Source organism: Nyctereutes procyonoides, unplaced genomic scaffold, assembly GCF_905146905.1.
Source record: "Nyctereutes procyonoides isolate TBG_1078 unplaced genomic scaffold, NYPRO_anot_genome, whole genome shotgun sequence".
NCBI classification, from domain to species: domain Eukaryota; kingdom Metazoa; phylum Chordata; class Mammalia; order Carnivora; family Canidae; genus Nyctereutes; species Nyctereutes procyonoides.
In genome coordinates this window covers 2541184-2568338 of record NW_026575141.1, presented here as the reverse complement: position 1 = coordinate 2568338, position 27155 = coordinate 2541184, and the positions used below count along the sequence as shown (strand labels likewise).

Below are 27155 nucleotides of genomic sequence, written 5' to 3'. Positions count from 1 at the left end.
TTACCTTGGGAAAGTGGTGAACCTCTACCTTGTAAAGCAAAGACAAGACCTGTATAATCTGGACGGTCTTTCCTCTAACCATTCCCTGTTCTGAGCTCTGAGATAGGGCGCTGACGAATTCTACCGTTCGGGTGGACAGATCCATATGACATAAGGAACATGTGTGTGCTCCATGTCCACCCCAGAGCCCCAGAGGGCTCAGCAGACCCAGCCGTGTTCCAGTAAAGCAGGGAGGGGGCCAATTACCTCCCTCCCCAACCCGGTCTCTCCATCTTTGTTTTGCACGGGGTGGATTGGCACACGGGGAGAAGATGGGACGCTATGGCGGGTCTGTGGAAGCCGGGCCTGGAGCTGGCTGCCCGCTGAGGCCACTGGCTCGCGTGATTGCCAGTGACTGAGAGGCGGGTACTGGGCACTATTATTATTAGCAGTGCTTGTCATTTCCCTGGAGCCTTGGTCTAAAGGAGGCCAAGAATACTCACAGTTGCTCCTGCCTCCAACCACTGCCTGTGAGCTGCCCTGTTTTCCTCCTACAAACCCCCTCACCCCAACCAGGGCTACAGCGATGTAGCCTCAGGGCTCAGGGACTGTCCCTGATACATGGGCTGGAGGTGACCTGCTGTCACCTCACAGCCAGGAGGAGTTTTCTCAGACTACTTTTCCTTCTCCGCTCTCCTCTGAGACCTCTTTGTCACCTCCCCTTCCTCTGCCATCACAAGCCTGGGCTTTTTATTGGATTTCCCCACCCCACCGCCCAATTCCAGAACACTCAGGGGTTTAGGAAGTGAAACCACATGCCTCCTTCCACAGTCCTCTCTGAGGCACAGCAGACCTTGTTCCCAGGGACTGCACCCAGGCTGGGTACAAAGTGCTCAGTTGCTAGTTTTTGCCCAACCTTGGATGGCTGTGTGTGTGTGTGTGTGTGTGTGTGTGTGTGTGTGTGTGTGTGTGTGTGTGGTAAAGCTGGATTCAAGTTCTGAATTCCCTGCTTACTTGCTGTGTGATCTGGGGCTGGTCATATGGCCTCTCTGGGCTTCAGAGATGCCCTCTGTCGCAGGATCCTACTACATCCTCCCTGAGGTCTATTCCTCCCCTAATAGTATGTTGTCCTCTATAGCACTGTAACTATGGTAAAGGAGGCCTGCCCCTGAATATGACCCTAGAGTTTTTTTAGGAAGTCATTCGATGGGCGAGTGGCATCCTGGCCCAGATCAGCATCTCAGCTGGGGTCCTTGAACAGAAACAGAGGCTCCTAGGAAAGGTCAGAGCTGAGCCCTCCTGGATGCACAATTGCAGCGGAGCCTACGGGGGACTTTTCCTGGAACCTACCCTCTATGGGATACACCTCCTGTTGCCTCAGTTTTTAAGACTTTAACATGGTACAGAAAAAACTCTCCCATCACCTTCTTCACGAAGGTGAGGAAAATAAAGGTACTGAAATAAAAAAGGCTGAGCTGCTTTGGAGCAGCGATTTTGGGTCTTGCCTACTGGCCCCCAGTGGCTGGGGGGCCTCAGACAGACTCCTAGCTCCAGGTGCCAGAGTTCAGGGTGCACCCACCCCAGCTCCTACGGGGACTGCAGGGGGCTGTGCCAGGAGCCTAGAAACCATGTCCTCTCATTGGTGACCAGAGCCTCGGGCCCCAGGCCTCCAAGCCCCACGTCATGTTTCCACCATGGTCCTGGGGATGTGGGAAGTCTCCTGGAATGTGAATTGTCTGAGCCCCTGCATTCAGGAAGCCAGCCAACTGGGCAAGAACCCCATCGGGGGCTGGGGGGTTGGCCCTTGGGGCTGGAAGTGGACTTGACCATTGTGTCTTGGGGCATCAGGCTTCCAGATGTGAAATTCCTGCGTTAAGGAGCTATATGTGACCAGCAGATTTTGTGAATCCTGAAGACTGGACGTCAGACCATCAGATGTCCAACAGTGCCTCTCCTTGACTCCTTGGTACTGACCAGGATGCCGGCACAGGTACCCCCTGGAGGTGACCCAACCACTTGTCAGGGTTCCATTTTACACCTTTGTTCCCCGGAGGCTCCGACTTTGCGCCCCCTTGGTCAGGACAATGTGACCCCTAGTGGGCTCATTCAGGGAGTCAGGCCTTGCTCAGGAGTGCTGAAGCCAGTAGGCAGGATAGAAAGGCAGTGGGTCCCAAGGTACTGAGTTCTGACCACGGAGTTTGTAGGATGAACTCAGGCTGCTATAAGGGTGCTCTTGTCTATTTAACAGAGCCAGATGAAGCCCTGGATTGGTGAGGCCGAGTCTTGTAGTGTCTGGGAAAACAAGGTCTCAATCATCAGAGCCCCTCCTGCCACCTCTGAGACCAGGTTCCCTGGGGCAGTGTCTCTGACCAAGTAGACTTTTCTCTGTGGTCTAAACCCCTATCTGCCCTCCACTGACTCACATATGGGGCTTAGACTTTTTTCTTCCTGCAGGAACTCACTTATTTGGGGGAGAATCACTGAGCCAAACCCTTGGGGCCAGTCTGGTTGGCCTCAGGATTTATGAGAAAACAGGAGGTGTTTAATATTCCATTTGCTTGCAGGTTTAATCCAGAAGGCTGCAGAAATCTGCCAGGATCCTTGGCTGCTGGGACAGGAGGGGGATGTGCGCACGAGAGCTGTGGGGACACATCTGGGGTTTCAGAGGTTGGGCCACGGTTGTCAGTTCCATCCCTGTATTGCTGAGTGACCTTGGGCAAGCATGTGGGCCTCTCTGAGCTCCATTTACCCCCAGACTTTTTCCTGCAGGGAGAGTGAGGTGCTCCCATGAACCGCTTTGTCCAGGACTTCCCTGCCCCTACATCGCATCCCAAACACAGTCACCGTATATAAGTACCCAGCAGCAATGGGAAGGATGAATGGGAGGCAGTGTGACATAGGAGGGGACCTGAATCCAGGCCCAGCCCTGCCCCCTGCTAGCTGTGTGACCTTAGACATACTGCTTTTTTCTGGGCAGGCGTGACTTACCCTGAGGTGTGTGGACCTTCAGCCCCTTCTCAGGCCTGCCTATATATTTAATTTTGTGTTTATTACATTTTATTCTTAAAAGAAGGTCCCCCAGATCAGATCTGTCTCAGCCCACAAACCTAGACCTGCCCCTGCTTCTGGGCCTTCAGTTTCTCATTTGCTCAGTGAGGAATACTATTAATACTATTAATACTACAGCTTGAAAATACTATGAGTCTAAAAGCCTCATGAGCTTTGAGCATCTGGGTGTGGAGAAAGGGAATGAGAGAGAGCAGAGCGGTGTCTGGGAAGACCTCAAGGTCCGGAGAGGAGCAGCGGGACAGGAATAGTCAGGGCACACTGCGAGGTACCCAGGGGTCAGGCGAAGGCCGTCGGCAGCGGGGCCTGCTGGCCTGTCATGGTCGGGCATGGACCTAACGTGGATTTTCTAAACATCGGGCAGGTTTGTGCTGACCTGAGCTAGCTCCACCCTGTTCCACTGCTCCCTTTGCACGTGTTTGGTCTCAGAAGGCTTCTGTGCTGGGAGCGGCCTCTGTGCAGGTGTAAAGGTAGCAGTGGGCCTTTGCGGGCCCCGACGAGGCCCTCAGGGCAGCTCTGGTAGGAGCGCAGGGCCCAGGGACTCCAGAGCTCGTCTCAGGAAGGGGGACGGACACGGGTGTTCCTGGAGCCTAACACGCCCTGCAAATACCTCTGGCCACAAACAGCGGTCCCATGGCTGGTCCCAAAGCTCCTGCCACTGCGGCCCCTGCCTTGGGCAGACACGCGGTGACCTCAGAGCCCAGCACTGTGCCGGGCAAGCGGGGTTGGAGGAAGCAGTGAGGCAGAGAGTTGGACTGTGCTGTGGGTGTTTGGGGGAAACCTGCAGAGCCCAGCTGACGGGGCTCTCGAAAAGAACAGTGCTGGGGCGGAGCGGGGGCTCAGGCAGCCTGGGGGAGGCAGGACCGCGGGCACTCACAGACGTGTTCTGGCACTGCACGCTCGAGCTGTTGAAGCGCAGGGCGGGCACCCTCTGCTCGTTGCCCTGGATGCTGAGAACACATTCGTAGCCGCGCTGCCCGGACTGGGGCTGCGGAAGGTTCTTGGCCTTCAGAGTGATGGGCTTAATCACTTCCACGGGCACCAGGATCTTGTCCACTCGCAGCAGCTGGGGACAGTCCTGGAACAGAGAGCAGGTGCAGGAGCTTCTCCAGACACAGCCTAGATCTTTGTCCTGCTCCACCTTCCCTCGGACATACCCACAGAAGGTTCTAGACACTGCTGCCCCATCCCCAGCCTCTATGTGGGAGGGAATAGGTCCGAGAAATCCCAGATCCCACAGTCACTGTCTGGAGGCCACTCCTCACTGAGGTTCTCCCTCCGCCTTCTTCGGGTTCCATTTTAATACATTCCAGACTCTGAACTCCTGATTGCCCCCTCTCAGCATCCCTCCCACCCTAGCAGAGACAGACTCTGCTGCTGGGTGTCCCATGTCCCACTTTGGGCCGATGACCCCTGTGCTTCAGACCTAGGCTGCCAGGAGTTGGGACAGAAAGACCCACCAGAGCTTCTGTACAGTGAGCCCTGGGCCCTAGCTCTAGAATGTGAGTCTGGACCACAGCAGGAGGGCCCTGGAGGGTCTTCCATACATGGCTGAGATTTGGCAATTGGGAATGTTCAGATATGAGTCCCAGAGACCTTTTAGAATCCAGAAGCTTCTGACTGCACTCTGCAGCTGGCCTGACCCCAAAGAAATGCCCCTCTGAGCAGGTACATGGAGAACCTCTTGGATGCTTACAATGAGCATAGTCATCCCTCAAACTGAATGGGGCCCAGAGAGCCTTGGGGGATGGAGGAAATGACTAGGCCCTTTCCCCTGAGATGGTAAGCTCTGTCCATGAAGGGCTGGGGGGGAAATGGGGCCAAATACAGAGTGAGGGTGCTCTGCTCTCTGTCCACAGGTGGGACCTACCACGGAGCTGAGCTCTGAGGACCTGGGTGGAAGAGAGTCAGTAATGCAGGGCCTGACTGGGCATGGGCAGAAGTGAGGCTTTCTGAGACACAGGGAGGGCCTGGGCCCCCCATGTCAGTCAGGTCCCCCATCCCCCAGACTACTCCTGTTATGGTGCTGTTTGGGGCATGCTGGGACAGATGACTTCTGGGCAGGTTGGCCATCTCAGGCACGGCACATACATCCTTCCTGGGGATGCTGCTTTTGGCTGAGGCTGCCGGCCTATAACCCTAGGACTCCTCCCTGACAGGGGAAAGTGGAGAGGGTGCAGGGGGATGGCAGACTGGAGGGTCTTAGGCAATCAAGCAACTGGCAGTTGCCCCCTCCTGGGTCTGAAGGCAAACACGAGCCCCTTCTGTTGTGGAAACCCGGGAGGGAGAAGACCCACACTCTCATGCCTGCTGAGCTCCTGACAAGCTATGGAACCCTGAACTCATCATATGCCTACTTGGAGACTCAACTTCCTTATCTGTCCATCAGATGGAATCCAAGGACCCACTCGGCTCTTACCAGTTCTGGTTCTATGATTTGGGGTGGTCTCACCTCTGTCCTTCCTGATTACTGTGGAGTCTTGCCATAGGGGAGCAAGAGCCCTGGGCCCATTAAACTAATCCCTTCTCTCCTTCAGGCTGCATGTAGCTTTATTCTGCAAAGCAGCTAAGAGAGGAGAGGCAGATCCAGCAATCCCACTTCTGGATATATACCCAAAAGAATTGAAAGCAGAGACTAGAACAGATACTTGTTCACTCACGTTCACAGCAATGTTATTCACAACAGCCAAAAAGTGGAAGCCACCCAAGTGTCCATCAGCGGACGAATGGATAAACCACATGTGATATATACTTACAATGGAATATGGTTCCATCTTAAAAGGAAGGAAATTTTAACACACCTTACAACAAGTATGAATCTTGAAAACGTTCTACCAAGTGAAATAAGCCAATCACAATAAAGCACTCATATGAAATACCTAGAATAATCACATTTATGGAGATAGGATGGGGGTTCCTGGGGGAGAGGAAATAGGGACTTAGTGTTTAATGAGGACGGGATTCTGGTTTTGGGGAAGACGACAAAGTTCTGGAGATGGATGGTGGTATGGTCGTACAATGGTGTGAATGTACTTAACGCCACCGAACTGCGCTTAAAACTGGCTAAGATGGTAAGGTTAAGGTTCATGTGTGGATTTTTCCACAATTAAAAATAAATGAAAACACAGAGGAGCAACAAGGAGGGGAGAAGGATCAGAGCATTGAACCCAGTACTTGGTCCCGAGACTCTAAAGTGCACAAGTCTCCAGGGCCTTGGGTCGCACATGCAGAATCTTAGCAGCTGCATCTTGTGCCCCCACTTTGGCTGCTACCTCAGCCCCCCTGGCCCTAGCAAGATGAGAAAGACAGGACACAGAGAAGACAAGAACGATTTAGTGACTAGGATGACACTCAAGACTGGAGCAGGAGGGGTGTGAAGCTGGAGAAGCAAGAGAGAAGATCTACGAAAAGCAGGGAGTCTCAAGCCTGATGGTCCACCTGCACTCTTTCCTTGCCTGCAGCCCTGGGCAGCTCTCCTCTCCCTCCCCATGCACAAGCCTGACCGGCCCTCCTGCTCCATCCAACGTCTGCCTAGGGGAGCCGGGTCTCTGGTTGCATTTGGAGTACGAGAAGTCCTGGATCTCCTGCTTCCATCTCTTACGACAAAATGTCACTGCCCATGAACAATGCTCAGGAGGTGTCTGGAATCTGGGAAGTTCTCTGGACCAACCTATTGGATCCCTTCTACTTTGCAAAGGAGACATTGAGGCAGGGAGAGGAAATGTAATGGCTCAGTAACCGCAGACTGGTAGCTGAAGAAGTTGAATGCCAACCCACCATCTTTCATCCGCTTAATGAAAGAGGCAAGTTCCGGCTGGTGGGCCGGAACCACCTCAGGGTGGTCTGGTGGGTCTGGGAGGATCTCCCTGAGCTCCGCAGGACTGCTGAGCTGCCACACCATCCTGTGGGCTCTGGGACCTTTCTGGGGCTGGGCTGCTTCTAGTCTAGGATGTGGGCAGACACACAAGCCCCTGTTCCCCCATAAGATTCTCAGGGAGGCTTGGCTCGTGTTCTTTAATGAGTCCTGATTGCCAGTGGCCCCATAAGACCTAGTTTGCATATAAAAAGGTTGGCAGGTCTGAGAGTAAGTTCATTAATAATAATTGGAGAGGCCCAGGGCTGGGCCAGGCCCATTTTCCTCTGGTGGCACTGATGATTGACCCCAGTGTCCCTCCTAATTGAAATGTAAAATGGCAATTTTTCCCTAGGTGGCAAGGCATGAAGGGACCATGGCCACCACACTGCTCCCTCCTCCCACCCCAGGGCCTCAGATCCTGACCTGCCTCACACGGAGATTCCAGGTATAAAACCATTGCTATGTCTGATGCTCATGGGAGGTTGCAGAGAAACCTCCCTGTTTCTCTAGGACTCGTGTCGGAAGACCTCACTTCCAAGTCCTTCCACCATGGCTTGGGGCTCAGACAATCACCTCTCAGCATCCTTAACTAGAAAGAACCTGATTGAGGAGTCTCTGAACTCTGAACACCAGGCTATTTTCCTCCTGCTCATTTCAGAGCCTTGAAAGGGCTCTAATCATGGCTTAGCTTAACTCTAAATGGGGGTTAAAAACTCTTCCTCCAAAGGGCTTTTGGTGGGGTTGGAGAGTGTCCCATAAACTGTCCAGCTTTTCCCACCCCTTCTAGGCTTCTGCACTTAACAATTTCAATAGCTCCAAGTGCCCCAAACACAGGGAGATGGGTACAGAGGCCCCAGGTCTGTCCACTGCTCTTCTAACAGTGGCCCCCTCTTCTGGGAGGGACATCTTGCTGCAGCATGTTCTATAGGCTCTGAGACGGGAACTCTGCCACAATCATGGGGCTTTGGGCAAGTCCCTCAAACCGTCTGCATCTCTTCCGCCATGGAACGAAGAGGCTGCTTCGGATTCAATGGATTGTATGGTCCTAGTTCTATTATTAACCCAATAGATGATCTGGGACACATCATTATATAGCCTTTCTAAAGCTCAGTTTTCCCATCTCTAGAATGGGGTAAAAGTGCCTACTCAACTAGTTTCAAGTGTGGCATTCAAAATATTGACCAACTGAACGAACGCTGGAGTGGCTGGTGGTGGTGGGGGTGTCCCTTCTGGAAATGGCCCTTTACCTACCGCTAGGGAAGTGTAATCTTTTAATGACTGACACACTGCAATCTGGTACAGTCGGGCAGGCGGTATGCCTCTGGCAGGCAGTGTGTGATGCTGTTATGATTTTAGTTAACATGGCACAGGGGTTTCACGGAGTCCATCCAGGGCACATCCCGCCACCTCCATTACCTTCCACGTGCTTTCCCATTTGCTATCTCGTTTCACCGCCCAACACATGTGATCACCCCCACGTTCACAATAAAGGAACTAAGGACATCAGTTACCTCATTCAGTTCCCACAATGACAATGGACAAAGTATCTTCACCTGGTCATCTTACTGACTCGTATCCCCAGATGATCATCTAACCTCCATACAGAATTCCTCAAAAACATAATACTCTTCATTTTCTCAAGGAAGGGATTTCTCTGAGCTCTCATTGGAAACAGCCAGTTCTCCGAGGTGGTAAGCAACCTCATTTCATAAGATTATTTGGAGGCAAATGCAGACATTCAGGATCAGATTCCCTTGGAGGATGTTTTGCCTGTGGCTACATTTTGCAGTTGGAAGAACTGAAGGATGAGAGTGGCAGTGGTTTCAGGTGCAAGGAAACCTTTAATGTCTTGGCTTTTGGGAGGTGGCTCATGTGGGCTCCAGGTCCACTGTCCGGCCCCACGCACATTCTGGTTTTCACTGAAATGCACGCAGAAGGAAAGATGGTCCCACTAATTGTGGGGAGCAGAAGGAGCAAGCCAACGTATGAAAGCTTTTCCATTCACCGTGTCCAGCATGTCAGTGGCTGCTTTATACAGAGGTTTCATTGCATGTTTAAATAATTGAACAAGGACATAAAGCATGCTGCTGAGCTGAGAGAGAAAACACCGCCCTTAGGGCTGGTGCTGCCTGGGGAGGGGGTTGGTAGGCCTGTGGATTTACAGCCCCCCATGTGTGTACTAGATGAGGGCTCTAATTCTCCCAGTTGTTACAGCAAGATTGGGGAAATGTGACTCTCTGGGGGACTGTGGGCAGGGGCTGAGGGGCAGCTAAGGAATAAGTGATCTGCAGGGGCACAGCTTGCCACTAATGTCACCTCAGCCCCCATCAATTCCAAAGAAGCTAGCCCTAGCCCTAACCAACGCCCCAAATTTACACTCACCTTCTCAGACCCACAGTGCCCAATACAAAAATGTAACGCACCATATATTTTCTTGCTGTTCCCCAAGTTTATAATGCCATTAGTGTGATCTACGATGGGCTGGTTTATGGAGAGAGCAAAGTAATAATACAGAAAGGAAATACCCATAACCTCAAGGGGGGGGGTTGGGGTAGCCGAGATTGATGGAAAGTGCAATTGTCTGGAGAAATGGCAGCCCAGGAATGCAATACCTGGAGTGGTGGCGGTGCACGGATTGGAAGTGAGTTCTTTAGCTGGGTTTGGCTTTGTTTTCTCAAAGGAAGTGAAGGGCATGGTGAGAGTGGTTTTGCTCCCTGGGGCTGGGCCCCAGGAATGGCTCCTCTTGCCAGAATCACTGACAAGGTGGCTGACCCCATTTCCCTCCTGAGTCTGGTGGTGGGTAAATGCCCTTGGCCTGCCCTGTCTGAGCACCAGGGGCAAGTAGAGGCCCAGGGCCTAGGACCCCACTCACTTTGCCAGCTCTTCATTCTTGGAGAGGACTAAGGATGGGGGCTGGCAGATTTTAGGATACCCATCCCATCTACAGGTTTCCAGCCGGGGTGGTAGGGACTGTTAGAAGAACATTTCTAGCACTGCTTTGGAAATCAAGTAGAATGCATCTTGCCTCTTATGATCCTACATGTGCTCTCTGGAGTAAACGCTGTTTGAACTTCCAGAAGAGAGGGCCTGCAGGAACTTTCTCTTCTGAGCCTGTGCACTGTGGGCCTTCCTAGCAAAGCCCATCTGGCCTGATGCCCAGGGAACAGCTTCAGTAGCTGACTTAGCTTTTCAGTTTAGATGAGACATAACAGTAAAAGAGTCTATGGAGGATAAATTCTGGTCAGTGGATTTGCTTGTCCATGGACGTCCACCTTTGTTCTTTATGGAGCACCGTTATTACGTGTGCGGGCCTGATGGGGGCTTGGGTCAAAACCACTGGGAAACCCGAGGTCCTGCCCAGCTGGTAGAGGTGGGCCCAGTTAACAGCTGCCTCCGGGAAAGGCTGTTCCACTGGGATGCAAGCAGTCTCTCCTGACTCTGGGAGAATGGGGCCAAGTGCAGGAAGACTCACCCCATGTCAGCCTTCCTCTCCTTCCTCTCTCTTTTCTTTTAGGTACCCGGGATCTGGCATCTGATCCAAAGACCCAGTCTTTGTTATCACAATGCCATTCATTAGTGAAACAAAATCATTCTTTGTAACTGGAATATAGTTACTACAAACAACATATGTTTATTGGGCATTCTATTTCTGAGAATTGTAATTATGCTAGAGTACTTGCCATTAATATAATAACAACAATGATCGACCACTTCTCTGTTCCAGACCAATAACTTCACCTGAATGCATTCTTTGTTCTGGGAGGAAAAAAACAGAGGTAATCCAACATCCCTGGTGATAGTCAACAAAGCCGGTGTTGAAACTGGAAGACGCAGGGATGAAAGCCTTCCTGGGGATACACGATGGTGCTGGGGCAATGAAGAGCCACCTGGCAGTCTCCCTCTTGACTAACAAAAGGATGCTGTCTGCCTCCCCACACTCAAAGTTGAAAAGAAATGAAAGCCTGGGGATTCCAGAAGAATCTCTGGGCCCGGGGCCCCCTTTCATCCTATGGGGATGGGTCCAGGGAAGCTGTAGGCTCTGAGGCTGAGTGGCAGTCACCCTGGAAGTAGGACAGGGAGACCATAGCCTGGACTTGAGCATTCACCCTCTAAGACCACTTCTTAGGCATGGACTGCTCCTTGGCACTTTCCAGCTTCTTTCTACTTATAATTCAAGAATATTAGAGGTCATGTAGACCAGAAGTCCCATTTTACCCATCTCTACCTGCAGACTACAGACTGCTCCCACACCCTGAAACCTCTCGCAATGCTCTGCATATGGGAAATGCTCAGGGACTGGGTAATGCAGGACGGAAGGTGACCCGTGCCAAGATTTGAGTACCGTGCTACGAATAAGCTCTCTTCTTGGCAGGGAGAGGCGACCCTTGTGTCTGGGGGCTTCTATAAAATCACCTTTCAAATGCATAATTTTCTTTGTTTACCCCTTATTCCCACTGCAGGAACCCCTGCCGCAGAAACAAAAAGAGAGAAAACAGAACAACGACATAAAATAAAAAGTCACCTTATTTCCAAGAGCAGCCAGGGGTTTTCTTTAAAGCTCTGAGCACAATGACCTCCTTGTATGACCCCAAATGGTTGGATGAGTCAAGAATCCACAAATATTGATGACTTCTTTTCCTTTTGGTACATTCCCCAGGAAGATGCTGCCACAATGACCATCATGAAGCGGTCAACTCTGGCTTCTCCTCTACATTCATTATACTCAAAATGGCCCTAGTATTGAGCTGGGTAAAAGGCAGCCTCCAACACTGGGCCAGGAACACAGGCTTAGAGCTTGCTTTTCTTAGAATAAATAAACATCCAGGCAAAAAAGGAGTGAAAAGTACTTCCATCCTATGATGTGATGAGGGAGGGAGGCATAGCGATTCCAAGGTCCCTGGGAGCTTCTTGCTGTAATGGCCTGCTAGGCTCACCATAATGCAGCTTGGGTGAAATGGAAAGTGTCTGAGGGTGGCCATCATATGGGTTAGCTCAGCACCACCTTCCACTGGCCACGTTTTTCCAGGCCTCTTCCTTTCTTGGGAGCCCCGGCATCAGATCTGAGGTGCTGTGACTCGCTGGCAGCCTCTGCCAGTGTCAGGAGTACGTGGGGCGCTGTGTCTGGCTGGCAACCCAGGCACTCAAAGACATTGTTCTTCTACAGGAATCCCTGAACCACACTGGGAAACACGGTGGGCTCTTGTTTTATTCTCCTCTAGTTTTCTTCCCCCCCTCCTTCTGAGTGGCAGATGCAAGCCTCTTTTATGTATTTGAAAGAAAGAGACTTGGGACAAGAGGAGCAAACAAGAAAGAAAAAGCAGAAATTTGAAAACCTCCTTCAAGGTAATTAAATGATTAGGGGCCTTTGAAATCCACCAGATAGCTCAATTGTTTCTACTTTCATCTATTTTATCCTTGGGCCTCTCCACACATGAAACCTGTGCCAGATACGCCAGCCTGGAAAGCCGGAGAGAGGCTGAAAACCTCTTTGCTTCTGCTCCCATCAAGTAACTTGCAGGTTCCTGAACAAAGTAAGAGGTTTCTTCCCGGGCCCCCAGCCCCTGGTCTTCGGGGGTGAAGCAGGCCTTCTCCTGACCGCATGCCCCAGGATAAAGGCTCAGGGCTGAGGAGACTGGACAGCCTTTTATCAGGGTTTACATGCCGGTGGTGCGCCCCTTGCTGTCAAACCCACATCTGTCCTACGAGCTTTAGATCCATTTTGTGTTAAAAGAACAGAGTCGACACATACATTAGCTTCGCATTTCCTTTTCAAAGCCAACATGCCAATCTCTTTCCTCCTTTTCCCCATAAAGGGACAATCTATGTCTGGGTCCCTTTTACTGATGATGATACACAGCAGCCATTTCTAGCCAAGGATAGGCCTCATTGTAGAGGGAGAGGGCTTTATGTCTGGGGACGTCCACAACATCTTCTTTCTTCTCTTTGTTTCTCTCTTGTGCTTGCTCCTCACATTCCCCCACTCAGTCAGATCATCCTCTCTCCGTGACCACCTCACCATTCCTTGACTTTACCTCTCAAATCAATTGCTCTGTCCATTCTCTACCTGTAGAACTCCCGCTCAGCCATCAGAGCCTGGGAAGACGAGATTTTGAGCTTGGGTTTTCTCATTGCCAGACAGAGTTCAGTCATGTCCCCTTGGGCTGGCAGGGCCCAATGCAGCAGGCGTTGGCAGTGGAACAGACATCACCCTCCCCTCTCAGCCTCAGAGACAAGACAGCTTCCCTCCTGCCATTAAAGGTTTGGCCAAAGTTAGGGTTCTCATGGGGGTAGAAGTCTGGGAGAAGGGAGGAGGCACTGTTATGGGTTCTTACTATTCCCTTCCTATTCCCCAAAAAGCTCTTAGGCTTCCTGCATCAAGACCATTCTCTGTTCTCACAGATGTGGGTTTTGCCACATGGTCATGGCACCCGTGTGGGTATGGGAAGGGGGCTGAAAGGTGTACCCAAAGCTAGGGAAGGGGGTGAAGATGTTGGAAACTGTCTGAGTCCAGTATTGATGGAGATAGCATGAGCCAGGCTGCAGCTCTGCCCCTGCATTCAGTGGGGTCTAACCAACTCTCTCTCTCTCTCTCTCTCTCTCTCTCTCTATATATATATATATATATATATATATATATATATATATCCACTATATATATCTATCTTTCTATTCAAAATAACCGCATCCCAAAGCAACCACTCTGTTCAGTCCTCCTGGCCTGATGGTTGGAGTCACATAAGCACTATAATGGTTGAACCATAGCAGACTTTTCCAAAGTATTTTTATACCCATTCTCTTTGAGGTCCTTGCCCACAAAGTTACCTCCTAAGAAAGGCACCAACGCAGGCATAGAGTATTTCTATTATGATGATGAATAGTGTTCAAGGGTAAGAATAGGGGCACCTGGGTGGCTCAATCAGTAGAGCATCTGACTTTTGGTTTTGGCTCAGGTCATGATCTCAAGGTTGTGAGATCGAGTCCCTCATCAGGTTCTGCATTCAGCAGGGCATCTGCTTGAGATTCTCCCTCTCTCTCCCCCTCTGCCCCTCCCACCATGTGCATTCTCTCTCCCAATCTCTCTCAAGAAACAAAAAAATGAAACAAAACGACAACAACAAAGGATAGGAATGAAGATTAGGAGAAAATAAAAGCACAGCTTCTTAACCATGAAGCCAACTCTCGTGATCCCCAAATGGGACAGTGCTATAGAATCACCATGTACCAAGGCCACCCCCAGAGTTTCTTATCCTGTTGGTCTGAGGGGGAGTGGTTAACTAAGTTCACAGGTGATGCTGATGCCACTGGTCTGGGAGCCACACTTTGAGAACCACTACTCTGGTTGATAAGTTGACTATTCTTTCTTTTTATTTCTCTCTGTTACTCAACTTGTCCAATTTGATCTCAGATATGCTTGGTGGACAATGCTCCAAGGGACAGCCAAGGAGTCTATACATTGTCTTGCTGTGTACTTATAATTATTTCTATCTCATGCACACACCCATCTTTTTGCAATTGGTCTACAACTCACCTGGCACGTGGAGGGTCTTCATGGTTGGAATGATCTGGAATGTATCTTTGCCTGTAGCTGAACCTCCAGGACTGACCCAGAACCCACTGGCCCCAGCACAGAGCTTTGCGTGTTTACTGCTTTCATGAAGCGGTCCCTTAAGAGTCAGGGTTGGGGCAGAACCAGGTGCTGTAGGATTTGCCTGTTTTCTTGAGGGACGGCCTGCCATGTGTGCGCCCCATGCTCATAAGCAAACAGCACTCAGCAGACCTACCTCCGGCACCTTCACTCGGCCTTCCTGGAAGGAGCAAGTCTTGGGGTCATGGGTACAGACGTGGCGGTATTTGCACCAGTGGCATCGGTACGGGCTCTCAACGCAGGATAGGCACCTGGGCACAGAGGAAGAAGAGGCACAAATCATAGGACCTCAGTGAACCCAAAGCCAAGGGCCTAGCAAAATATTTTTTCATAGTAGGAGAAACCACTTTCAAACATTCAGAAAAAGCAGATCTGATGCCAGTCTATCCCTTTTTTACACCAGGTTCTCAGGATGCCCAGAATCTGTGGCCTCCTCCCCCTCACTCAAGTAGGTGAAAACCTTAGTCCTCAAGGGCCTAACCAACCACCTCCAGCTCCACAGGATGGTGCCCTCTTTTGTTGAATTGTGGGGCCATGCAGTCTGGAGTGGAGAGCAGGTCATTGGAGAGCGCATAAATTTAGTGCCAAGAAAGAAATTGAGTTTTAATTCAAATTGACTCCAGGATCTCACTGTCAAGGACCCACATAGACCCACCCTGGCAGAGGAAGGTCCTGAGGCTGCTCTCTCAGTGCTATGGGTCACTGTGCAGTTGGCAATCCCACTTCCACACTTTACCCCCCCAAAACAAAGGCAACTTTATAAGAGCTCCATCCTGTGTAAATGAGCATTTACACTCAGCCATCAGAGAGTAAAATGGTTCCCATCTTCCAGAAGATAAAATCCAATTGCCTTGCCATGTAGCCTGAGCCCTTTGGTCAGTGTCCAGGCCCACTGTCTCCACATGTGTTTGCCATTTCAGCCATGAACAGGCCATGTTCTCCCCATGCTGTCCTCCTCCCTGCGGAAGAAGACTTCCCCTTCCTTCAGCTGGCCATCTCCTCCTCCTTCTTTGACCAATGGACAGTTGGTCACACTAGGCCCTTATCCTGTTAATCACTTGGTTTATGTCTCTGGCACAGTACTGGCTTTGTTATTTCATATTTTACTTACTCACTGACCAGTTCATCCACCAGCCCGCAAGGCCATGACTTCTGGAAGCAGAGCTTGAGTCTTTGTATCTCATTAATTGTTGACCCTTCTTGCCTAGTGACACTTCTTATACATAGTAGGTGCTTAAAATTGTTTTGTGGATTGCTTGGAAATTAGGGAATAGGCCACCAAGTGGTAAAGCCATGGAAAGTTCCATGGCAAGGAGCAGGAAGAGAATTCTGGCATCGAAGCAACTTGTTTTTAGTTGGGAGGCCTGACCACCTTACTTGGAGCCCCAAAGACAGCCATACTCTGGACTCATAACTGCCATAACCAGATGGGTAGACTAACTTTACACCAGCCTAGAGTCCCAAATTGTCTTTGGTTAACTAGCTCGTTCTATAGGGAGAAGAAAACAGAATAGCATTTTGAAACAAACAAGGCTTTATGAAATCAGGTCCTATGGTTTTCAAACTATGCTCTATGGAACCCCGGGGGTTCTGTGGAGCTTTGTTGGAGACAAGGAGATAGATGTGTGGGGTTCCAAGACAGAGGGGTCCCAGATCCTCCTAACCCTCAACCAGAGGACTCCTACTTCCATCTGTTTTGTCAGTTGGATTTTCACACCTAGTTTTGGTTGGATAAAGGCTTCTATGGCCAGTACCTTCTCAGTCTGGTCCAACTCCATCAGTTTAGAGAGGGGATAATCATATAATAACAGCAAAAACATGAGCAGTGCCCAGGGAGTGGCTCTAAATGCTATGCTTGTAATGGTTCTTCCAGTCCTCACAGCTGTCCTATGGACCAAACAGTGTTGATATGCAGGAGCAGCGACCAGAGGTGTCCCAGCCAACCACGGCTCTGCTCAGAACTGGCCTGGCCATGTCAGTGGTGAAATATTTGGGTGGCATTCCTGGAAGGAGGACTACTATTTCCCCACAGACAGAGGACACTGGGACACAGAATGGTTACGTTTCCAGCTGGTCGGACTCCAGAGCCCGAGACTCTGCTTTCTGTGCCTTCCCTCGGGAAGTGGCTGCTTCAGTCAAACAGGGCCAGGCTACAGCTGGAGCCAGAGTGAGACCCCCAGGCCAGAGCTCACCAGCATGTGCCTTCCTGCCCCACTCTGGCCCTCCACAGCCAGAGTCCTGACCCAGCCCACAGGGGACTGGGGAGAGCTGAGCATTCGGTGCTCGTTGGACCTGCCCCGGCCTGGACACACATGGGGGTTTCTCTCCCTCCTCAGACCCCTCTTCTCACCTGGGGTTCTGGCTGCTCCATTCTTCAAATGAGGGGCACCCTCCTCCTCAACAGATGGTGGGAGCCAAATCGGTTAGACAGATTGATGCCAGAGAAGATGTATGGGCTAGGGATTTGGAGATCCCCACGCTACAGGTTCTTACTCTGTTCATTCCAGCCTTCCGATGAACCCTATGGCTACCAGAGGAGGGACCTGTCTCATTCCCCTTTTTACAGGGCCTCTAGATGGTAACTCCTTGCAAACAATGCTAGCATCTTCTATCTCCAGATGAACCCTGACCCCAGGAACAGGGAGCTGAGCAAGGCTGGGGGCCACTTACGAATTGTGGACGCTGCAGTTGTAAAAGACAAAGCTGGTGCTGGCAAAGGTCATGCCCGTCTCCTTTGACTTGAGCTGTAGCTGGACGACATGGTGGTCCCCTGTGGGGTAGAGCCAACCACAAGTTCAAGGGGGAGGTCAAGACCCGTGTGAGGGTCTTACTAAGAGTAATGCATGCTGGGAAAGGGGAACCTGCTCCCCCGGGGGTGCTCTCAGCTCTGACAGGACTCTGATTCAGCAGGGCTCAGTCCCAGGACAGCCCCGAGAGTATCTGCAGAGGGTGCTTCTGGTCTATTCCTCCATCCACACTGCGTTCCCAGAACCCACCCTCATGTGCTCACCAGCTTCCCTCCTGTATGCATACTCTGACAGGCTTGCATGCACGGTGCCATGCCAGACTCACAGAATTACACACACACACACACACACACACACACACACACACACACACATTGATTAGCTACCAGGACAAAGTGTAGACTCTCTGTGACATTGCCATGGGCCATGTGAGAGGTTTTGTATGCATGTGCGTGTATGTGGCCACCTAAGTTCATTCCCCATCTTGGTAAGGAGACATCCTGGTCCGACATCCCCTCCTCTGGTGGGCTCAGGGCTCCATTTTGGCGGGTGCCCTGGAATCCTCAGCTGGCGGAGTCCATGTTTAATTCACAGCCCTGACCCCAGGCCCCCACTTCCAGCCTTGTTCTGTGCCTTCCCCGAGAGTCTCATTAATCAATCAGCTTGGAACAAATGTGACAAGCCCAAATGGGAGCGCTAACATGGAATCAATCTGCCCAGGCTGGGCCTGTCCCTCACCAGCGCTGGGCCTCTGTCCACCCTTGTTCCTCCTAGTGGAGCTGGCCATGAACATGCAGCTTTGGGAAGGCAGGGCAGGCTGGGGATGGCAGGCCATGGCCCGAGATCAGGGACCCATCGGTGCAGGCAGGGTAAGGTAAGCAGAGGAGCTCTGCACCCCCACACCTGCTCCTGACAAGCCCACCATGCCCAGCCTCTCATGCTCAGGACAATCTCTGAACTCAGCCAGCACATTCTGAGGCTGCCCCGGCCTAGCCCTCCCTCCACCCTCTGCAGCTGCTCCTCACCTAGGATGACGCTGACTCCAGGATGCTCACCTGGTTTCAACAGTCATTTCTAAGAGCAGCGAAAGGCACTTCATCCCCTTCCTCTGTATCATACCCACCAAAGCACCCCCTTCCCTTGACTCTCCCCTGCCTGTGTGGTCCCTCTATGCCCCCATGCCTGTCCCGAGCTCTCATCAAGGCAGGAGGAAGGACATGCCACCCAGCTTTGCCTCCGGGGACCGCTCACCGTTCTCTGTGATTATCCGGGGCACCTCCTTGGCTGCTGGGGAGTAGCACTGGATCTGATTGCCTACCACCAGCCCATCCATCTCTGACAGGTCCTCAAAGGTGCAGTTGACGCCAGCTGACAGCTCCGGGACATTGTATGTCTCTAGGACCAGCTGTAAGCAGCCCCGCAGAGGGGAGAGAGAAGAAGAGCGTGAAATGGGGAAGGGGAGTGTGCATAGGAAAGGAAGATGGAGGGAGAGGAAGCGAGCAGAGAGAAAGAAAGCAGAAGGCATTATTAACATAGAGAAGAAGACAGCCAACTGATCACAAGGCCCAGAGGCAAGGTGGCGGGGAGTGAAGAGACAGACACGGAGGAAACTTCACTGCATGTGAATGGATTTGGCTCCAGGAAATGGGAATGCTTAGGGGATTTGTCTGTAGAAAGAGAGGTGGTTAGGACTGAGATATTGCTGGTCAAGCTCCTCTCCCATTGTCCCCACGTTTGGAAAAATGGCAAACCAACCACCAAGTGCCCAGGGCATGAACATGGGAGCCATCCTGCCCCTTTCTCCCTCTGCACATACATCCTTCCCATCTTACAGACAGAAATAAAGTTCCCAATACCCTCCCTCTCTTGGTCACCCTTTCGGTCATTTTTGGTATCACATATTTGCTTGTTTTTCTACCCATTATGCAGAGAGCCTCTGCCCCAATAGTCCTGTGCATGCTCCCCTCTTCCACCTCCAGGGACACATTGTTCAAAGCTGCTCTCGAGCAGCTATGCTGGTCAGGTGTGGCCCACCTCTCCAGAGGGGGCACTGGGGGGCTTTGGTGGGGAGAGGGTTGTCATGTCCCTGGGCCCAGATCCCACTGCCCTTACCAGGACATTGTACTGGGACACAGAGATGTTGCTGGGATGGACGGTCAGCCGGACGCACTGCTTCATCTCAGAGGCAAACCTGCGGGGCTCTCTAGACCGCTCACAGCGCTCCTTCCGGGTGCACCTGGGAGGGACAGACCGACCAGTGACTCCGGAGAAGGCCACTTGCTCCAGTGAGGGGCTGGTGCGGGGGTCAGGCACTGCCCGTGGCTCCCAGGACGTGTCCAAACTCAATGTGTCCAGGACTGACCTTCCTGGCCCCTTCCTCCCTCCTGCTCCTCCCACCCCATGTCGGATTTTGAAAAAGACAGCAATCCCAATCACTTGTTGCCCAATGCAAACACTTAAGATCACCCGAAAGACCCCTGACATACTCCTCATGCACATAAGGGATTGCAAAGCCCTGCTCTCCTACCTCCCCACCCATTCTCACCCCTGCGACTCTCCTCCCCTCCTAGGCAAGCCGAGACTTGTTCTCGCTGTATATACAATACACTCTTGCCTTGGTCAGCCAGTTCTGCTCTCTGGACCACCCTCTCTCCACATTTCCCCTATCCAATTTCTACCTGCCCTTCCAGACACGCTTCAACTATGATGCATCTGCAATCTCTCCCCACCACCACCCTTCGAAGCATCTGGGGTTTCTTCTAGTCTAGAACTTCTTCAATTATATGATAACTATTGGGTTACATGCAGCCCTCTCCTACAAAGTGTGAACTCACAAGAAGAAACTAAGCCTGACTTATTCTGGAATCTCCTGTATACCTCGTGGCCAGTAGACAGAAGGCAAATGTTAGGTGGCGGGGAAGGCAGGGAAGGAAGGATCACAGGAGCAGAGTATAGTAGTTCAAAGCGAGCTCCGGAGCCAGCTTGCCTCGGATGGGAATCTCAGTTTCCTGGCGCACGGTAACTGCCAGAGAAGGTCTCTATTATTGCTCAGCATCCTATGTCATTCAAAGTTTACCGGGTCACAGGTGGCCCACATCCAGGGTGACCTGGGGTCTTACAGTCCTGACCGATGAGGCTGCTGAAACATGCACGTAAAAATCACAGCCCTTCATCCAGATGTGCACGTCACACATGGGGAAGGGACTGAAGCTGTCTGCCAAGGCCAGGGCATTCTGCCTTCCACTGAGAGTTCACTGCCCACACCTATCTGAGCTTCAGGGAGCAGTGTTTTGATCCAAGTCGGATAAGCCACGGGCACAGGGACCTTCGCTGAGCTGCCGCCATTTGGAAACTGTGGTCTCCTGATTCTATTGTGGGGTAAGGGGGAGCAGGGTTCTCAGAGGGACAGGCTTGGAGGAGCTGGGATGGGAGGGAGGTCATTCCTCAGGGGCTGATCTGTTTTGGTTAAGAGTTTAGAGGAAGGAGGATGTCAGGAGCTGACGCAGGACAGGCAGGGGTACCAGGCAAGGGGTTTAGCAGGAATCAGAACAGCCAGGGAGGTCTTGTGGAGGCCGCACAGGGCGGGGGGTGGGGGGGTGAGGGGGTGGGGGGATACTGGGGAGGGAGAAGACCGCTGAAAGGTGGGGCTGAGGATGAGGGAAGAGAGGCTCCAGGACACCCCGGGCCACTCTTGGGGTGACTCAACACAGAGAACACCGCAGGGAAAGAAGGCATCTTTGGCTTTGGTGAGAAGGACAGCCTAATGGTGGAGAGGTGGCGGAGGGGTCAGAAGTCACCGAAAGTGTGGACTAAAGGAAGAAGAGGAGATACAGGGACAAAAATGGTGGCTACAGAGTAAGTTGGATGTGGAACAAGAAAGTAGAACATAATTCTGAGTAATCCCATCGTGGCTGCTAGTCACCGAGCGCTTCTAAGCACCTCAGTTAGAGGCTTATGGTTTATGTCACAGTCTCTCAACAATGTCACGAGGCAGGTACCATTGAAAAACCCATTCTGTAGACCAGGAAACTGCAAGAAGGGTGGATAAATAACCAGCTCAAGGTCACCAGCCAATCAGGGAGAACCAGTATTTGAACACAGATGAATTCTGGAGCCTCTGCTCTTGACCACCGTGGTGTCAAGACCATCCTTCCGAATCTTCAAGACCGAGATGTGAGGGATGGACTCTAAAGCCATTTCTCCACCATCTTGATGTTCTCTTTCTGTTGCTTGAGACGATTTCAAAATTTCCCTTCAAGCTTTGTCTCTAGGCAAATGGCTACTTTTGCCTGCCACTAGGATGTGCTTTGGATATGATTTCAATTTGTGAATTCTCCAGGATCCTTCTAGGAATCCCGAGAGTGAAGGGTCAGACATGGATTGGTCACCTCCCTGGCACTCCCTGGCTGCTTTAGCAGACCATGCCAACAAGGGCATCTGCCTAAAAGTCTTGGAAGTTAATTTACCAGGCTAGCTCGTCTGTGAGGACTTCATTACCTCCAGCCATTAAGCTAATGTTATGGACTTTTCTAGGGTGTCTGCACTGACATCGCTATTAATAGGGTTATTACTCCCATTAACAACAGACCCAGAGAGCTGGTACAGGCTTAAATTATTCACTGACTCCCCAACTTTGAAGTCCTTATTTCCAAGAGCAATCAGTAGGTCTGAAAGATGCCTTTGATTAAATTATGAAGAGAGAAAAATGAACCTGTGTCAGGGCCAAGCATCACCTGGAGTTGCTAACTAGAGATAACAGACGAAGAAGAGAGGACTCCACCCTCTCTTGCAGATGTACAAAGGTACTCAGCTGTGGGATCTCAAGACAAGTTCTACCTGCATGGATTGCTGCTTCCAAAGTTCATGTGACTGCATCCTTCCATGGCTCCCCAAATTTGAGAGCCCCCAAACCAAATACTTGTCATCCCCTTCCCCCCAGATTTAAGTCTTACCAAGGAAGCCACCGTAGCTTACAATTTTAACCATCTCACCTAACTGTGTAATCTTGGGCAAATTACTTAACCTCTTGGTGCCTCCATTTTCTCTTCTGCAGAATGGGGACAGAATAGAATTTACCAAATAGGGTTATTATGGGAGAATTAAGTGAGGTTATGCAAGTAAAGTATTTAGAGCAGGGCATAGCTCATAGGAGATAAGCCCTCCATGAATGCCCACCAGTATTAGGATCCCACCCCTGCTCTGCCTTCCTCATGCAAGCCTTCCAAAATATAGCTGGCACAAAAGCACAGATTTTTTCAGACTGGCCCACGGGGCAAATCAGAGACAAAAAGACAGAGATGGCTCTAGCAATTTTCTTCCTAATGAGGGATGGGGAGCCCCAGAGGCCAGGACGGAGGAAAGAGGGGAAGAGTGGTCTGGCTTGCTTGGAGCTCTGCTTTCTTACTAGCTGTCAAAGGGTATTGACTACTCAGCTCTCTTAGTGGAAAGTCAAGTTTAAGGTCAGTGTCAGGGATGTTTTGACATTTCTACTATCCCTCAGGGCCCATGAGGGTGGAGGCTGCAAATGTCCAAAAGCACAGGCAACTGACCTTAGATGTGATAGGATAATGGAGGGGGAAGGATGGATCCCTTCTGAGTTCTTACAGGGTCTGCCAGGGTAATGACCTCCTACTCTTCTAGGGCTGTGATTTCTCATTAGCCCAGGCAAGAGCTGGCAAGTGTGCAAAGGACTCATGCAATGACTTTTGGGGGCAGCGCAGGTGGTGGCTTAGATGTTTCCTTCAACAGGGCCCTGGGTCCTTCCTATAGCATTTCCTTTAACTCCACTGTGGGAAATTGAGGAAGGTCCTGCTTCATCCATTTGCCAGGCAGGTCTCAAAAAGTGCACATCAGGTGACAGAGTCTTCAGGCAGTGGCCCAAACAGCACCCTCACGGCCCCCCAACAATGCAGGCCTGCGGGTGGCCAGCAGGAGGTAGACCCTGTGCAGACAAGCTCGGGCCCCCAGAACTGGAGTCCGGCCCTGCTCACCTTCTCTACAACCCTTCCTCATCCCTCTTGCTCTGCAGCTGGGCCCTCCATCCCCAGTTCAGAGGTGTCGAAAGGCCATGGGGACAGAGGCCTGGCCCCTGGAGGGGTTATTATTCAAGCCAGTGGTTCCAATGAGATTATCCTCTCTAATGAAGCAGCCACCTCCGCCCTCCCCTAAGCCTGAACTTTCGCTGCTGGAGAATTCCCAGCCAAGTGGAAAATTGGAAAAGAGAGGAACGGAGAAAGGAAGAGGGTGAGGGAGAGGGAAGAGGTGGTGATTAATTTCTTTAGAAATTAATTCCTAAGGACAGTGATAGAAATATTAATGTCTAGGGCTGCCAACTGGGTGAGCAAATTTCAATTTGGAACTGGGGCTCTCAGTGGGGTCTGGGTGAGCCTCCAGGCTGGAGGTGGGGTGGGGCATGCTGGTCCTTCCTGGGCCCTCCAGCAGGGTCCCCCAGCCTTGGATACCAGCACATGTCCTGACTTCTCCCCACTGCTGACCCTCCTTCTCGCCCATCCTTAATGTCTCACGTTGGCCATGGCCTGGGCTGAGGGGCACCATTGTGGGGAGCTGTGGTTAGAACACTAGGAGATTGGAAAAAATTGGAAGTGGGGGTAGGGTTCCCCAAATGGCTTATTCTAACGGGGTTCGTTGGTTGGTCACTGTGTCCCCATCTGGGAACCCTGGTGAGGGAAGAGACTGGGTTTGCCCATCCTGTTAGCCTTGCCCTCTTCAGGAAAGCCCAGGGAAATGGGCAGGCACAGCTGTGCAGCCTGGAGGAGGGTGAGCTAGAGGGTGAAGGGAACCCTTCTAGGCAGATGTGTGTGCAAGAAGTTTCTTACATGAAGAGCGTGGACCAGCCGTGCCCCACAGCGTCGTGATTCTAGACCCAGTGACTGACACCACAGTCTCCACCTAAGTACTGAGGCTGTTCCTGGATAAACCAAATGTAAACCACTGACTCCGCTATAGTTTCCCTTTGGCCACCAGCTAGTGAAATGGCCCTTTGTCATCTCTAAAGCTCCAAAGCCAACCTGAGCAGCAGATATGGGCTTCCCTCATGGGTCCCAGCTGCTGAAGCAGAAGGGAGGGCAGAATAGGACTGAATAGAAGCAGCAGGAGCAGGAGTCCGGAGGAGACCTGAGAACCTCTGAGGGCTTGGCTTGCACGGCAACCACGTGGGCCTAGCTCACTACCATCACGTCAGGCCCACAGCCTGACTCCCAGGGGGTACCAGGTGGGACTCTCGCCTTGCCTTCCTTTGGCCCCCTCCTCAAACAGATGATATCCCGAACACCAACCTCAGGTGGTGGTAAAAGGGACCTGGGGTGGGGGTAGGGGTGGGGGTTTCCCTGTTGCTGAGAAGAGAATTACATTTAGCAGTTGCCCAAGGGAAGGGGAAGTGGGGACTGCTTCTCTCCTCTCTCTGCCAGTAGGTAGCACTGTTCAGACCTCTTATTTCTGTTAAGGGTTGAGGAAAGGCTAGGAAAGAGGAGGTGGAGAGAAGAGCAGGATTGGAGGGAGGAGGAAGGACAGAGGGCAGGAGATGGAGAGAGAGACAGCGCTCACATGGACCCCAGGCTTTCCTAATTCCTATGAGCTGATGACAGTGTTGACTTAATATCCTTCAGTCCTAAAAGCATGTGCTCTACACATGCGTGTGGGAAGGAGGGGGAGGCAGGAGTTAAGAGGGGAAAACAAGCTTCCTTAACCCATGCTGTCTATCAGCTGAGCCACAGATGGAAAAACTCGACTGCACCAGTATCCAGTCTGGGATTCATCCCTCGGGACCGGGGGCTGATAACTTCTTGGCAAAGACTCAGGGAAGACCAGAGTGTAGACTGCAAAGTTTGCTGGGCAGAAGGGATTTTACCAATTCCCCAGGAGTGTGTGGGCATTCTGCAAACGGCCCTCGGAGAGATCACTGCCTTGGCAGGTTGGTAGTAAGCAGTCCTTCGACACAGCTTAAAAATAAAATAGAACCAGGCTATGGGAGAGGCTAAGAAGCAGCAAGGAAGGACTTGCATTTTTGGAATCTGTTCGTGCTTCATTAAGGGGACGCTCAGCCGTGGCTATGGGACAGACTTTGCACCTTCCCAGGGGCCAGGGCCGACTAAGGCACGCTGCCCCCGTGGTGCGGTTGGTTGGAGTCGCCCGAGGCAGGGAGACTTCCCAGCAGTGGGTGCTTCCAGCTGCCCAGCCACAGCCTGCCAGTCCTGGAAGGGGGGACAGGGAGAGGCCAGGAGGAGGAGGCCCTGGGGTCTGGCCCAAGGCCTCGGCTCCTACAGTCACTGCCATCAGGGTGACCTCCGGGGACCGTGAAGGTGCTTCATGCGCGTCTTTCCCTTCCTCTTCAAGTGTGGCGGCAGGGTGGCTTTTCCATTGCCACTCTCAGCTGAGGAAACTGAGCCCAGGCTGGCTCGGTGCACAGACAGCTTCCTAGCTGCAACCTCCCCCTTCCGCTCTGGATAGCAGTCTCTCCCTCTCCTCTCCCTTCACTCTCTACATCTTGGCAGAAACCATACAAAAGAGAAAAGGGGTGGATACTGCACAGTATCCTGTGCCAAGCACCCAGGGGTGGGCATTCTCCCAACAGAAGAAATCTGTAAGGAGGAGGGGTCACCATGGGGCAAGGGGGAGACTTTATAAAAGCTGATCTTATCTTTCCCCTGTTGATGTCTTGGGTTACATGAGCCTCCTGGAAGTGACGCTGACCGGTCTTCTTCAGAAAGGTAACGTCAGGGGCCAATCGATGTGGCTGGGCCTGCCGTGGGATCCTGTTACCTGCTGAGACGGAGATGGGCTTCTTGGCCTGGGCCTGGTGGTGGGAAGATGGAGAGGGGCCTTGGGACGTGCCAAGCATGCTGGTTGGAGGGCATGTTCCAGGCCCAGGACAGGCAAAGGTGGGCTGTCAGAACAGGTAGGCTCAGACCCAAGGTGAATGCCCCGGGGAACATGGGCTCAAGATTCAGGCGCAAATAAAAACCCAGCCTGTTGGAATCATTGTTGCCACTGGAAACAAGCAAGCCCGCAGGCTGGGTCAAGGACCGCACGAGGGGACAATGGGGTGATGCTCTGTGTGACTGGGCTGGCAGGCCCGTCCCTTGAGACAACAGGAGGGACGCTTCAATTACACGAGCATTTCTTAAGCCTGTTCAGTCTGCACCCCACCTGTCCCTTGCTGGTAGAAAGGACCCTTTCAGCTACCTGAGCCACCTGTTCGAAGGGGCCCTGCTCTTAAACTATGCACTCGCTCTCTCTCCTGCTCCTCCGCCTGTCTCCCCCTGTTTCTCTCACTCTCTCCCTCCCTCTCTCTGTCTCACACACGCACAGAGCCTCTGCTGGCCTCTTCCCACAAAGCTCTCAGCCTCCTACTCCCTAGAACCATGGAAAAGTTGGCAAAAGTGACAGAAAAAGGACATACCTTAACACTCAAAGGAGCCCTCGTCCTGCTGCTCTCCTGCCCTGGTTTTCCTGAGGGTCAGGCTCGCAGCACTTAGCACAGGTGTTTGCCCATAATGGGGACTTACCAAATGTGCCGATTCTGGCACAGTCTGCAACCCCTGCTCCCTGCCCCCTCCCCGTATGAGGGTCCTGGTTCTCAGGAAGCTTCAGGGCTGATGCAGTCCCCTTGTATCTCCTGAGCTTCGCCCAGCGCCTGGCACTGAGGGAGCAAGGCCAGTGTGACAAGGTGTACAGATAAGACGTATGGGGGCACAGCACACCCACATGCAATAAAGCCCCTGCATTTTCCACCATGCTCCATTCTCAGCAAACAGAGGTGCCCCCAGGGGTAGTATCTGTAGGTTCCCTCTGGTCCTCCTCCACCTTCTGCACTACCTATGCCTGTCTCAGCCTTTTCTAGCCA

At 52.0% G+C, this 27155-nt stretch overlaps 1 protein-coding gene across 1 annotated transcript in view; it reads right to left on the bottom strand.

The window, feature by feature from the left end:
• PLXNA4 (plexin A4) overlaps positions 1 to 27155 on the bottom strand; it is a 425241-nt gene that overhangs the window by 72330 nt on the left and 325756 nt on the right. The window contains exons 6-10 of the mRNA XM_055307457.1: positions 19406 to 19529; positions 18545 to 18698; positions 17217 to 17316; positions 14683 to 14797; positions 3923 to 4123 (exon numbers count right to left, since the gene is read on the bottom strand). Coding sequence (XP_055163432.1) covers positions 3923 to 4123; positions 14683 to 14797; positions 17217 to 17316; positions 18545 to 18698; positions 19406 to 19529 — 694 coding nt within the window. The remainder of the gene's footprint in view (positions 1 to 3922; positions 4124 to 14682; positions 14798 to 17216; positions 17317 to 18544; positions 18699 to 19405; positions 19530 to 27155) is intronic.